The sequence below is a fragment of the Ips typographus genome, linkage group LG2 (genome assembly GCF_016097725.1).
Source record: "Ips typographus isolate SLU linkage group LG2, UJ_Ityp_2.0, whole genome shotgun sequence".
NCBI lineage: Eukaryota > Metazoa > Arthropoda > Insecta > Coleoptera > Curculionidae > Ips > Ips typographus.
This window is the reverse complement of record NC_138423.1, coordinates 6,420,657-6,434,377: the sequence shown is the minus strand read 5'-3', so window position 1 is coordinate 6,434,377 and position 13,721 is coordinate 6,420,657. Positions and strand designations below refer to the sequence as shown.

The window sequence follows — 13,721 nt, the reverse complement described above, 5'->3', positions numbered from 1 at the left end:
TAGATATTAGCCTTTTTTTAGCTTAGCAAAGGTCTTTTTTTAAAATAACAGGATTAACCTCTACAAATTTATATGTTGTAATACACAGTCGAAAAGGTAAAAATCAACAGAATTTAATGACGTAAAAATATATAGGATGTTCCATTTAAAAAAATGTAACTTACTGTCATATATCAAAAACTAAACGGAATAGAAAAAAACTGACTACGCCATTGGATTCTACATGAAAACTTCTACCGGGAACCGTTCTTCCTTTTTTTGATAACTTTAAGAGCAACTGAAATACTGAAGAGGTTCAAAAATTACCAATTTTCGAAAACCCCCCGTATCTTTGAAACAAAAGAAGTTTGGGCCGCCCACTTTTCGCCAGTCATCTCAGCTCAGAAAAAGAGATCAGAACACGCATGCTTCTTTTTTTCTATCTATTACCGTTTTCTCTGTGCCCCGTAAAACCATCGAAAATGCAGCACCCTGTACAAGATCCTTATCATATACATTTAAGGGAGAAAATGTATACAGGGTGTCCCACGACGAAAGACCTCGATTGATATTGGAAAAAGTATAAATAGGAGAGTTTTGAAAATTTGGTAGGATACTGATGTGGGCATGCCCAATCCAACTAAAATATTTTCAAGATGGTTGCACTTCCGCTTATACCGGAAGTCGATCACAACTTTCTTATTTTAAATAGAACACCCTATATATTATTACATATTTGGATTCCTCACAAAATTCTGACCAACTTTTGTATAGAATGCCCTATGCCTATCTCTAGCCGTTTTCGAAATATTTGATGTTTTTCCAAAAAAGTGACAGTTGCAACGCTCAACATATTTTTGTACTATGTTAAAACCGTATTTCATTTTGCAATGAAACTTTGGGTTATTGTAAATAAAGGATCGTTTTATTAAACTGAGGGTGCGTAACGACTCATTTGTATACAGGGTCGTCAAAAAAAAAATCATAAACTTGCCACTAAAAAAAATGAAAAATCTCAAGTTTTTTAAATGGAAACCCCCATTTTTTATGACGGAATCATTTTGAGCATTAAAAATTACTATAAGTTTCAATTTACTTGCCTATACCTAAATCCAACCCATTTCGTTTTATTTGAGAATAAACATTTTTTTATTAGGCTGCATGCTCGGCTGCCTGGTTGGAATTAGCTGGTACTCTAGTTGGCCATGCTTTTGACACACGGTGATATTGGAGACCTGCAGGGCATGTTAATAACACTAGTTTTGAGTGTTTTGACAACTGCAAATATGCCGTAGCGGTTACGTTATTCAAACCAAGATTACTTAAATCTGTTTATTATTTACGGAGAATGTGATAAAGTTGTGAGTAGAACATGTGAGGTATTTGCCGCTCGTTATCTAGAAAAACCAAATCCATCACCAAAAGCTGTCAAGCAAATAATTGAAAATTTTAAGAATACGGGATATGTGAAGATAAAAGCTATTAAAACAAAACCAATTCTTAATAATACAAATGTAGAAATTGCAATTTCTAACCAACTTTTGTGTACAATGCCCTATTCCTATCTCTAGCCGTTTTCGAAATATTTGGTGTTTTTCCAAAAAAGTGACAGTTGCAACGCTCAACATAACATGCTTTGCAGTTCTCCAATATCACCGTGTGTCAAAAGCATGGCCAACTAGAGTACCAGCTAATTCCAACCATGCAGCCGAGCATGCAGCCTAATAAAAAAATGTTTATTCTCAAATAAACCGAAATGGGTTGGATTTAGGGATAGGCAAGTAAATTGAAACTTATAGTAATTTTTAATGCTCAAAATGATTCCGTCATAAAAAATGGGGGTTTCCATTTAAAAAACTTGAGATTTTTCATTTTTTTTAGTGGCAAGTTTATGATTTTTTTTTGACGACCCTGTATACAAATGAGTCGTTACGCACCCTCAGTTTAATAAAACGATCCTTTATTTACAATAACCCAAAGTTTCATTGCAAAATGAAATACGGTTTTAACATAGTACAAAAATATGTTGAGCGTTGCAACTGTCACTTTTTTGGAAAAACATCAAATATTTCGAAAACGGCTAGAGATAGGCATAGGGCATTCTATACAAAAGTTGGTCAGAATTTTGTGAGGAATCCAAATATGTAATAATATACAGGGTAATTCAAATTCGACCCTCACCATTGGGATCTCAGAAACCATAAGAGATACGAGAAAGTTTAAATTGGGTCAAAGTTGCGCAATTTAAAGCTCAACCAAATGCTGTTTTAAAATTTTTGATTTTCCGAGTACTTCCGAAGATATCCGAAAAAAACTGAAAATTTGATTTTTTGTTTTTATTTATTTCTAACCTTATTTGAAGAGATATCCCAAAACTAAAAGCATCTTTTCATTGCCACTTTTTCCTAGCTATTCGATGATGGATACAAATTTGCCACACGACGTTTCGTTTTCTGTCAGTCATCATCAACTTTCTTTTTTCTTATGGGCGCCATATTGGATTTTTAGCCCACCAAATAGTACGTTTTATTCTGATTTTAGTGATGTATAATAACTTATAATTTGCTTCATAAATAACAAAATAATTCAATAAAAACTATTTTTACTTTAGTTATTGGCTTTGAGTTAATGGGCCGTTTTAAAAAATGTCATTATTTGACAGTACTTGTCAAACACGATAATTCGGATGATCATTAGAGCGTCAATCATAGTTAAAAATGTATCTAGAAAAGAAACCCCCGCAGAAAATGTTATTATTATACAAGCATTGCTGAACTATTTAGGTTAATCAGAAAAAGAGATTTGTTAGCATTATCTCTAACTTAAAAGGCTTATTTATGTTTCCAAGAGAAAGATCATCATTTTAAGAACTTCATTTTTTGCCAAATTTCAATTTTGTATAATGTTAAGTGCAAGTTTATAGTTATTTATACAGTAAGTGACAAACCATTTTTTATTCATTCATATTTATTCGAGTGAATAAACCGGTTTTAGTCACGTGTCTTATACAGTATTTTATTAAATTTCGACTTCTTATATTAAAAAAAAAAAACTAAAATTACAGTTCTATTAAATTTGCACCGCGCCCCGTAGATGTAACATTGATGTTTGTTTGTTTACATCTGTAAATAGGCGAATGTCATTCAGAGTGATTTAATAGTTATTTATACAGCAAGTGACTTAAACCATTTTTTATTCACGAAAAGAACAACTAGGTCCACAAGCGTAGCGAGTGGCCTAAGCTCTTCGAGTGAATAAACCGGTTTAAGTCAAGTCACGTGTACACCTTTGTGACTAAGTATGTTCAGGCCAATTGCGTGTGACAAGTACTACCAAGTAATCTTCATAAAACGTCTCATTAACAAAGCTAACTAAGGTAAAATCTCTAAAAGCTCTAATGATCGTCCGAATTATCGTGTTTGACAAGTACTGTCAAATAATGACATTTTATAAAACGGCCCATTAACTCAAAGCCAATAACTAAAGTAAAAATAGTTTTTATTGAATTATTTTGTTATTTATGAAGCAAATCATAAATTATTATACATCGCTAAAATCAGAATAAAACGTACTATTTGGTGGGCTAAAAATCCAATATGGCGCCCATAAGAAAAAAGAAAGTTGATGATGGCTGCCAAAAAACGAAACGTCGTGTGGCAAATTTGAATCCATCATCGAATAGCTGAGAAAAAGTGGCAATGAAAAGGTGCTTTTAGTTTTGGAATATCTCTTTAAATAAGATTAGAAATAAATAAAAACAAAAAATCAAATTTTCAGTTTTTTTCGGATATCTTCGGAAGTACTCGGAAAATCGAAATTTTTAAAACTGCATTTGGTTGAGCTTTACATTGCGCAACTTTGCCCCAATTTAAACTTTCTCGTATCTCTTATAGTTTCCGAGATCCCAATGGTGAGGGTCGAATTTGAATTACCCTGTATAGGGTGTTCTATTTAAAATAAGAAAGTTGTGATCGACTTCCGGTATAAGCGGAAGTGCAACCATCTTGAAAATATTTTAGTTGGATTGGGCATGCCCACATCAGTATCCTACCAAATTTTCAAAACTCTCCTATTTATACTTTTTCCAATATCAATCGAGGTCTTTCGTCGTGGGACACCCTGTATGTTAAGGATCTTTTACATAACATGACTCCTGCAAAAGTAATTGGACTATCTCAAAGACCTAGAAGTTATAGGGTAAGATTAGCAAATGGAAATGAAGTTGAACGTAATCGCGTGCAATTATACCAAGCTTCTTCACATAACCCTGTAAGTTCTGATGATGAACTAGATTTTGATGTAAACCATGTTCCAGATAATCAACCTGATTTTGTAGAAAATTCTTTTCCGAATTTTAATAATGTTAGACCTTCAACTGAAAATAATCCTACAACTTTCAAGGTCTGGACGGTTGATTAAAAAACCGGAATATCTTAAAGATTATGTTCGTTAAAATAACTAATTGTATTATATTTTTAGTTTTTATAAGAAAAGATGGATGTCAGGTATCATAGTAATAATAATTATGATAGGTAGTTGGTAAGTGGCAGGTAGGGGGTGACAGAAACACTCAGTCAATAAACTTGATAGTTGAAAGCACAACATACTTTTATTAATAGTATTTAGAGGTTTCTGACATTCCCAAAATAATTATAGAAATCTCTGTCAATTTTAAAATTTCTTGAAAAGTTTAGAACACTTGCAGAGGCTTCTGGCATTTTTTGGGAGGCTTTGAATAGTATTTAGAGACCTTCGGAAAATTTAAAAACATCTTTGGAAGATTTAGGAAGCTTGTATAAGCTTCTGGCAAGTTTTGAGAGTCTTTCAGTAGTATTTAGAGGTTTCTGGCATTCCCAAAATAATTATAGAAATCTCTGTCAATTTTAAAATTTCTTGAAAAGATTAGAACACTTGCAGAAGCTTCCGGCAATTTTTCGAAGGCTTCGAATAGTATTTAGAGACCTTTGGCAAATTTGAAAACATCCTTGGAAGGTTTAGGAAGCTTGTATAAGCTTCTGGCAAGTTTTGAGAGTATTTCAGTAGTATTTAGAGGCCTCTGGGAGGAAAAAGGATTAAAACACTTGCAGAGGTTTTTGGCAATTTTTGGGAGGCTTTGAATAGTATTTAGAGGCCTTTGACAAATTAAAAACATCCTTGGAAGGTTTAGGAGACTAGTATAAGCTTCTGGCAAGTTTTGAGAGTCTTTCAGTAGTATTTAGAGGCCTCTGGCATTCCCAAAACAATTATCGAAGTCTCAGTCAATTTTAAAATTTCTTGAAAGGTTTAGAACACTTGCAGATGCTTCTGGCAATTTTTGGGAGACTTTAAATAGTATTTAGAGACCTTTAGAGAAACATTCTTGGAAGGTAACTCAAACCGTTTTCGAGATATTCATGAAAATATCCCAAAAACAAAATCTACTTTGACGCTCTCTGGCGGCCAAACGGTACAACTCAACCTGATCCAGTCAACGTCACGTGATAGGCTCATTTATTAGCTTTTTTTTGTTACCTGGTGTGTCTATACAGAATGTTTCAAATAAGCGAGTTATGGAGAACTTTTGGAAAATTGCACAAAATTTTTTTTACTGCATATTCTTAAATTTTGGTATTATTCAAGTAAAAGTTACTTAGTACGGTAAATTTTCACCTTGGGAACACGTTTCTGCTGTCAAAATGACGAAAATAATTGTATTTGTAATATCAAAATTACAAATACACAACACAAAATAAAAACTAAATCAATAAATTCAAATGACAGCTGGAAAAAATTTGAGAAAACTGTCAATAAAGGTCAAAAAGTTAGAATTGTGTCAGAATGGTATTTCAGTGGCATAGGGTTGAATTCAGAAATATCGTCACACTACGTAAAGTCATTTGACAGTTTGTCACGTGACACCGGTTGGTTTTTTAAATATTGTTACGATTTTCCCGTGGGTTCACACAAAGTCAATTTAACTGAACAATTAATAAATTTATTTACACTTCAAAACACTCCGTACAATAATTAACTCAGCTATTAAGAACACTACTACAATTCCACAACTATTTCACTATTTAAACTTTACCGCGTTCTCAAATTCACTACTAGTCTACTCTCCTTCGTTGTCGACGCCGCTTCTTTTATATTCACAAACCACGTTCTAGAATGACCGCGAAACACTTCGCGATTTGCTTCGAATCTTCCAGGTGTGGCGCTTCCTAACTGTGGCCTACTTTAATACGCGCCCGGCCAGATATTACGGCGCATCGGTTTCATCCTGACTCGAGTATAGTAGGCCCAAACCGTAACACTGCCCCCCTCTTAAAGCTGATCGTCCCGATCCGCTTCATCTAGTCCCTGGTATTTCTTGAGTCTGTCCAGATGGACAATTTTCATCTTGCCTTTGGGGCTGCGTTGGACTCTGTAGGCGACGTCGTTTAACCTTTTTACCACATTGTAAGGTCCCTCCCAGTGTCGTTGCCATCTTTGACTTAATCCTTTGCTCCTCCTGGGTTGAAACATCCACACAGTATCACCTTCCTTATAATTGCCACCAGTTGGTCTGTGGTCCAGTGTCATCTTCATACGGTCGTTGTTTGGTTTTATCTTCTCTCTCTCAAGTTCCCGAATTGTGCTGGATCCCTTCTGTAACGAACACTGGTCACACCGTTTACACCATTCCTCAACGTCCTTTCTGAAGTTAATCCAGTAAAATCGATCCCTTATTCTAGCCAAAGTCTGGTTTACTCCAAAGTGTCCTCATCCGCGACTGTCATGTAGTTCTCGCAGCACATTCTCTTTGCAGGAATTGGGCACTATTGTTTGGTAAACAAAGCGTTTTCCGTCTGGACTTTCCCATTTGCGAGTAATTAAGTCATCTCGCAGTCGAAGCGAATTCCACTGCAACCAGTAACCCCTTACTGTTGGTCCATATCTGGAAATCTGTTGCCAATCCGGTTTCAAATCCTTCTCCAACCATCATCTGATTACTTTCAAATCAGAGTCTGAGCGCTGTCCTTTTATTATGTCCTCCTTAGAAACGCTGCTCTTCATTCTTTTTGTAGCCTCTTTATCTGTCACCATCGCGATTTGACCAATCCTCCAACCATTATGAATTTGTCCTTTCCGGTACCTTAAATTACTATCAAAAGCTTGACGATCCTCTACATATCGCGGTAAATGTCGTTCCGGATTCTTCATTTCCTGCTCCTGGTTACGCCAGTTCTGCGGGGTCGGTAAACGAGACTGCTTTCTGCAATTCCATTGGTAATGTCCTTTACGTCCACAATTATAACATGTAATGTTTCTTTTAGCAGAGGAGTTCCGGTGATTTGTTCTGATGTCCTGATTTCGTCGACACTGTGGGTTTGGAGAACAAGACCGCTGTCTGCAATTCCTTCTAATGTGTCCCGTACGTCCGCATCGATAACACTCCACTCTCGTGATCGGGCGTGACCGTTCTAACTGTGTGGACTGGCCATTTGCTGATGCTGCCATTTGTTGCACTAATTGGCCGACCATTGATTCAATTTTATTTATTGATGTAGCAACATGATCGGCTGGCGGTTCTCTCTCCTCTTGAATAGTCTCTGGCTGAAAGTCATTGCACGCAGCTTCAATTTCCAGCGCTCGAATCAGTAATTCGCTGTTGTTGCTCCCTTTGAACATCTTCAGCCATTTCTTTACCTCCGGATCTCGAATCCCATCTACAAAATACTGTGCCACAAGTTCTTCTTGGATTTCATCCGGGACGGCTGGGTAAGCCAGATGCACAAGGCGACGAATTTCGGTTTCAAACTCTTCTAGATTTTCACCAGTTTTCTGCTGTCTTGCCATTAATTGCGTTCGATACAGTCCTTTCTTATGTTGATCCCCATAACGTCGTTCTAATGCAGCTACTAATGCGTCATAGTTGCTTTGTTGGGCGATAGGCAGAGTCTGTAACAGCTCCAATGCAGGTCCTCGTAATCCCCCACCAGTGCTACAGCCTTTTCCTCGTTACTCCATCTATTTGCATTTGAAGCGGCCTCAAATTGGAGTTGGTACGTTGCCCATGAAGTTTGACCGTCGTATGTGGGAGGCTTGATCTTGTTGAGCCCGTTTCCGGTGATCACTGTAGAGCTGGCTCCTCTGCTGTCAATTTTCTGCTCTAAGTCACGTAACTTTATCTCGACATCATTCTGGATTTTATTAATGTCGTCCCGAACATCATTAATGTCTTCCCGAACATCCTTTAATTTTTCCTCAACATCACACTCCATCTTTTTAAGACTATCGGATACATACTCTTGGATTTCTGTCTTGCTCCGTGCTAGAACGTTCAATATTTCTACGTTACGTTTTTCTTGCCGCTCTCTATCTTCTTGACGCATTTCTATATCTTGTTGTAGCATTCTTTCTTGTTGTTGTCGAATCCTTTCTTGTTCTTCCTTCTCTTGTTGTCGAATCCTTTCTTGTTCTTCCTTCTCTTGTTGTCGAATCCTTTCTTGTTCTTCCTTCTCTTGTTGTCGAATCTTTTCTGTTTGTTGTCGAATCCTTTCTTGTTCTTCTTTGTCTTGCTGTCGAATCTCTTCTTGTTTTCCAAGCATTGCCATAATAGCTGCAAGTTGGGCCTCCATGTTTGCACTTTGACGTCTTGTTATTGGCATAAAATAAATTTAACACACCACTGTTCCGAAAATCTCTAGTCCGGTCCTGAACACAAGTCTCTAACCCGAAGTTTAGTTCAAATTCACGTCGCACTAACGTCTGATCGCACTTCTGACACCAATTGTTACGATTTTCCCGTGGGTTCACACAAAGTCAATTTAACTGAACAATTAATAAATTTATTTACACTTCAAAACACTCCGTACAATAATTAACTCAGCTATTAAGAACACTACTACAATTCCACAACTATTTCACTATTTAAACTTTACCGCGTTCTCAAATTCACTACTACTCTACTCTCCTTCGTTGTCGACGCCGCTTCTTTTATATTCACAAACCACGTTCTAGAATGACCGCGAAACGCTTCGCGATTTGCTTCGAATCTTCCAGGTGTGGCGCTTCCTAACTGTGGCCTACTTTAATACGCGCCCGGCCAGATATTACGGCGCATCGGTTTCATCCTGACTCGAGTATAGTAGGCCCAAACCGTAACAATATGTTGATCAGATGACACATTGGCAAATTACAGACGTTGAGTTATTTCTGAAGGTGGCTGTGCGCTAGCCCCAAAACACTAGGTGCAGGTTGTCCAATTATAAACGGCCCCCTTTAAATTTTTTGTTTATGATTTTAGAAAAAAAATATGTTTATACAAAAGTTGTAGAATTTGTTCTAAAGATTTGAACGGAAATTACTTGAATTATACAAAACTTTCCAAAAAAGTGTGACAGATCAAACTGATGTTTTTTTTTAAATGGAACATCCCATATTTTATTCGACTGTTGAATAGAGCACGTCGAGACCATTACAACGATATATGGTTTGTTGGATTTATTTGTAATGCTTTTCTCAAAAAATGAGAAAAAGCAAATCTTTCAAACCACCCTGATATAATTCAAAATGAATTAATAGATATCATGCCGACTGGATTAAAAAATGGATAAAATAAGTAAAAAAAGGAAAAGTTGAAAAGCATTTACGGTCTTATTAAAATTAATATTCAATTGGTTATATTTTCGGTTTCGAAAATAGTGAGAATAATAATTTTTGATTTGGTCTGTCACACTTTTTTTGGAACATCCTGTATAGTTCAAGTAATTTCTAGGTAATTTGTTGGGTTTCTAGTGATATGTGAGGTAAAGTGAAATTTGTCAAAATGTCATTTTTATGGGTGTCTTGTCTTGAATAGATAAGATAAAAAAATGTTATCAACTGACTTAAATTATTTAACAGTAACAGTAACAGTAGAGTTAATAATCCATTTTTACTTATACAAAATACTACAAAAGTATAAACCAAAATGATCTAATAACGTATGTGCACATTTATTCACCCTTGTTGTACAATATACTATTTTTGTGATACCAAGACAACAAACAACTTTAAACGACTCTGATGCAGCAAGAAACTTTAGGATGCTAAAGAAACCGATTGACAATGGGCGTTTCAAGTTAAGATCGTAGCGCCAGTTGAACTAAAAACGGCCAACCCGTTCCTCACCTAACATTATAAATAATGTGGCACTGTCACTTCATATTTATGAGACCAGTGTTAATTCCTAACCAAAATCAATGTAAACAAATGGAGAAATGACAGCTGGGATGCCCGAAACTCATCACCAGAGGGAGTATCTCTTAGCTTGAAATCGTCAATGATTAACCTGTGAAAGAAAATTCAAATGGTGACCGAGCCGGTGTTTTTTGACACAACCTGTTTATTTATGATTTCTGCTGTGTAAGTCATACCGCCAACCAGCCAATCACATTTGACCACTATTGCCAACCTAATTCACAACGCTCCTCCTAGTTTTTAAATAGACTATAGGTGGTATTATTACATATCAAGTCAGTTAACTGTTAAAATGTTTTACTTAAACTAGAAATTTTTTTTTTAGTAATAATCTTAAGGTTTACCTGCGGTTAAGGCTACGAGTATAAAACTGGCCCTAAGTGTGTTTATTCTTGTTCTGTGACAGAATATGTTGCCGGTTGTTTCTTATTTTATTTCATTTTGAAAGTTGCATCCATTTTTCAGTCAGAGTCAAATATAAACTACTTCTTTTGAGTCAAAGTGTTTTAAGTTTCCTTATTAACTATTATTAACTTTAAATTGATGATTGATTCAAAGTTCTTGGACAACCTGAACAACCAGCCAATGAAACTCCCGATATTCAACGATCAAAGCCGATATCAGTCGATTGTCTCTTAACTTTGATAGAAAGTCAGGGATGTAAAAACGGTAATTTTAGAAATACTAGGCTAGAGGTAACTTCCATTTTTTGAAAATTCCTCCATGCTTAAATTTTTTTTTTGATAGGGAGAATAACTGTCAAACTTGTCATGCATTCTAATGAGATAACTTAAGACATCTTAATCTACTTAAAAAAACAAAAAAATCGTGACAGACGATGCGGGTTTGATGTTATCAGAGTTTTTGATGCGTGGTGAACGTGCACGAAGTGAGTCACCACAAAATTAATAAAAATAAAATAAGGTTAGGATGAGGTGAATATCTTCTTTCTTATTCTTACATTGGTGAATTGGTGGGTGGTTTTCTCGCGTAGTTTTGTTTTCGTTTACCGGGTTGATACATTTGCATTCGACAAGTAGACTTTGTTCTAATCTGAAAAAGTACCCCTGACTGTTCCCTTTTTTCTATTTGAGACAAGAACGCCAAAAACCGCAAATTTTAACCGGACTTTTTACCTTCTAGCTTTTATGTTCGCTAGTTTTTCGGAAACCGTTAACATTGCGTGGTTTTTTTTACGGATTTTAAGTGTTCGGCTGATTACTTAGAAATGTTGACAGTTAGAGGTATTCGCAAACGGCAAAAATCAACAATAATTTGTGATGAAACTGTTTCAGGATGTTTTGCCAAAGCGTTTCAACGAGTTCCCAGATCTATGAGCAGCAGTGTTACTTCTGCGGCAGACCCAATGTCTGGGTCCATAACTACAATTTCCGAAGCCAGAACGTTAATGTATGTTTTCGAAGTGAATCTAGAAATTAAGGAAGACGACGGAAAGGTACGTTTTGCTCCTTTGTAGTCAGATTGGCTGAATTAAGTTAGGTTAGGTTAGGGGACTATTTTAATGCACAAGAAGTCAGTTAATTTGAGGCTAGGTTTGTTTACGTAGGACATCCCATCATACATTTGCATTGTGTTTGTGCTGAAATAAAGTCATAATTCAAGGTTTTTTAATTAATAGGTTACAATTAAACGTTTTTTTTTCTGTTATTTATGTTTTTTGTAGTTTGTAGTGTGTAAAACAAATAGTGTTCTTAGAATTTGTAATTTTTTACATTTTCAACAATCTTCTAGTATCCTAAACCTAGTTTATCTTTCAAATCGACCAATTCAACTACTACTGCTACTGTCAGTTCTAATGAAGAGGGTTTTGTACCCTAGTTTTAACGCTGGATTTCAATCTGATTTCAGATTATCTGCAAGTTTAGCAAGTTTTCCTAACAGGAGTAATATAGAGATTCCTTATAGGAAGATTAGCAAACAAAAATCATTTTAGTGGTACTAATTAAAATTTCATTACCTTTTGAACATACTTAAACAAACCAAACACACCAAATTCCTTTTTTGCATACAAAATATCTTGAAATGCCTTCACAATGCCTCTATTAATGCTTAAATTGCCTCATACAGTGATAATGCCTTAAAACTGCCTCAGAATGCTTTCAAATGTGGCATTCTTAGTTATAAGGCCCATGGTATTGAGATAATCATAAACCTTGATGAAATACACCTTTGAAACTGATTTTTTATGGTCACGTGAAAATTTTTAGGTTAAATTATTTAAGTAGCATGTCTGCTTTGACAGTTTGTACGTGAAAGGATTAATGATTCAATAAAAATGACTTTATCAGGTTACATGACTGTTTTTCCAAATTTTAAAGACCCAAATGCTTAAAATTGATTTTTTTAAAAGTCACATGACAGTTTTTTAGGTTAGGTTAGGTGACAATGTAAAAATTTTTCCAAATTTTTGACACTTGATTTGACTTTGTGCCGAAAAAAGGTCAGGTGACTCCAAATTCTGACCAACAAAAAATAATTTTATTTTGACGTTTGAACGAATCTTCTGTCATAGTGTAAAATTGTAAGAACCAGGTCACGTGACTGATAATTAATTTTTTTGAGCTTGCAACACTGTAAAGGCCAGTTTCAAAACGCAGTTTAAACTTTGGAAAAAAAGTAAATTTAATTTAGACAGTTGTAACAACTTAAATTACAAAATACACGTCACGTGACGTTGATAATGCAATTCTGAGCTTGGGACACTGTAAAGGGCAGTTGGCATCTGTCAAAATTAGTCACGTGATCTTTCAAATGTGTTCTAAACTTTAAAAATTTGGTAAATTAAATGTAGACTATTTTAGACAGTTGTATCAGCTGAAATTGCACGAGAGACATCACGTGACTTTGATTATGCATTTTTAGTGCTTGCAACATTGTAAAAGATAGTTGACACATGTCAAAAAATGTCATGTGGCTTTTAAAGTGTAGTTTAAACGCTAAAAGTTTGGTAAATTAAGTTTAGACAGTTGTAAAAGCTGAAATTGTAACTTACACGTTATTTGACGTTGATAACGCATTTTTGAGCTTGCAACAATGTCAAAGCCTGTTGACATCTGTCAAAAACTGTCACGTGGCTTTTAAAATGTAGTTTAAACGTTGAAAATTTAGTAAATTAAGTTTAGACAGTTCTAAAAGCTGAAATTGTAAAATACCCGTTTTGTGACATTGATAATGCATTTTTGAGCTTGCAACAATGTCAAAGCCTGTTGACACCTGTCAAAAACTGTCAAGTGGCTTTTAAAATGCAGTTTAAATTGAAAATTTGGTAAATAAAATTTAGACTGTTGTAAAAGCTGAAATTGTAAAATACACGTTACGTGACGTTGATTATGCAATTTTATAGCTTGCAACATTGTAAAAGATACTTGAGACCTGTCAAAAACTGTCAAGTGGCTTTTAAAATGCAGTTTAAACGTTGAAAATTTGGTAAATTAAGTTTAAGACAGTTCTAAAAGCTGAAATTGTAAAATAGTAAAATACACGTTTTGTGACGTTGATAATGCATTTTTGAGCTTCCA

General features: G+C 35.2%; 1 protein-coding gene and 1 long non-coding RNA gene across 8 annotated transcripts in view; one reads left to right on the top strand and one right to left on the bottom strand.

Moving 5' to 3' along the window:
• The window catches only part of GAPcenA (GTPase activating protein and centrosome-associated), an 81,531-nt gene that overhangs the window by 25,840 nt on the left and 41,970 nt on the right, over positions 1-13,721 (top strand). For all 7 annotated transcript variants that reach the window (XM_081972495.1, XM_081972494.1, XM_081972493.1 and 4 more), the window contains one exon: positions 11,478-11,638. In XM_081972495.1, the coding sequence (XP_081828621.1) occupies positions 11,478-11,638 (161 nt within the window). The remainder of the gene's footprint in view (positions 1-11,477; positions 11,639-13,721) is intronic.
• The window catches only part of LOC145724330 (uncharacterized), a 111,200-nt gene that overhangs the window by 67,277 nt on the left and 30,202 nt on the right, over positions 1-13,721 (bottom strand). The gene's annotated exons all lie outside the window — the stretch shown is intronic.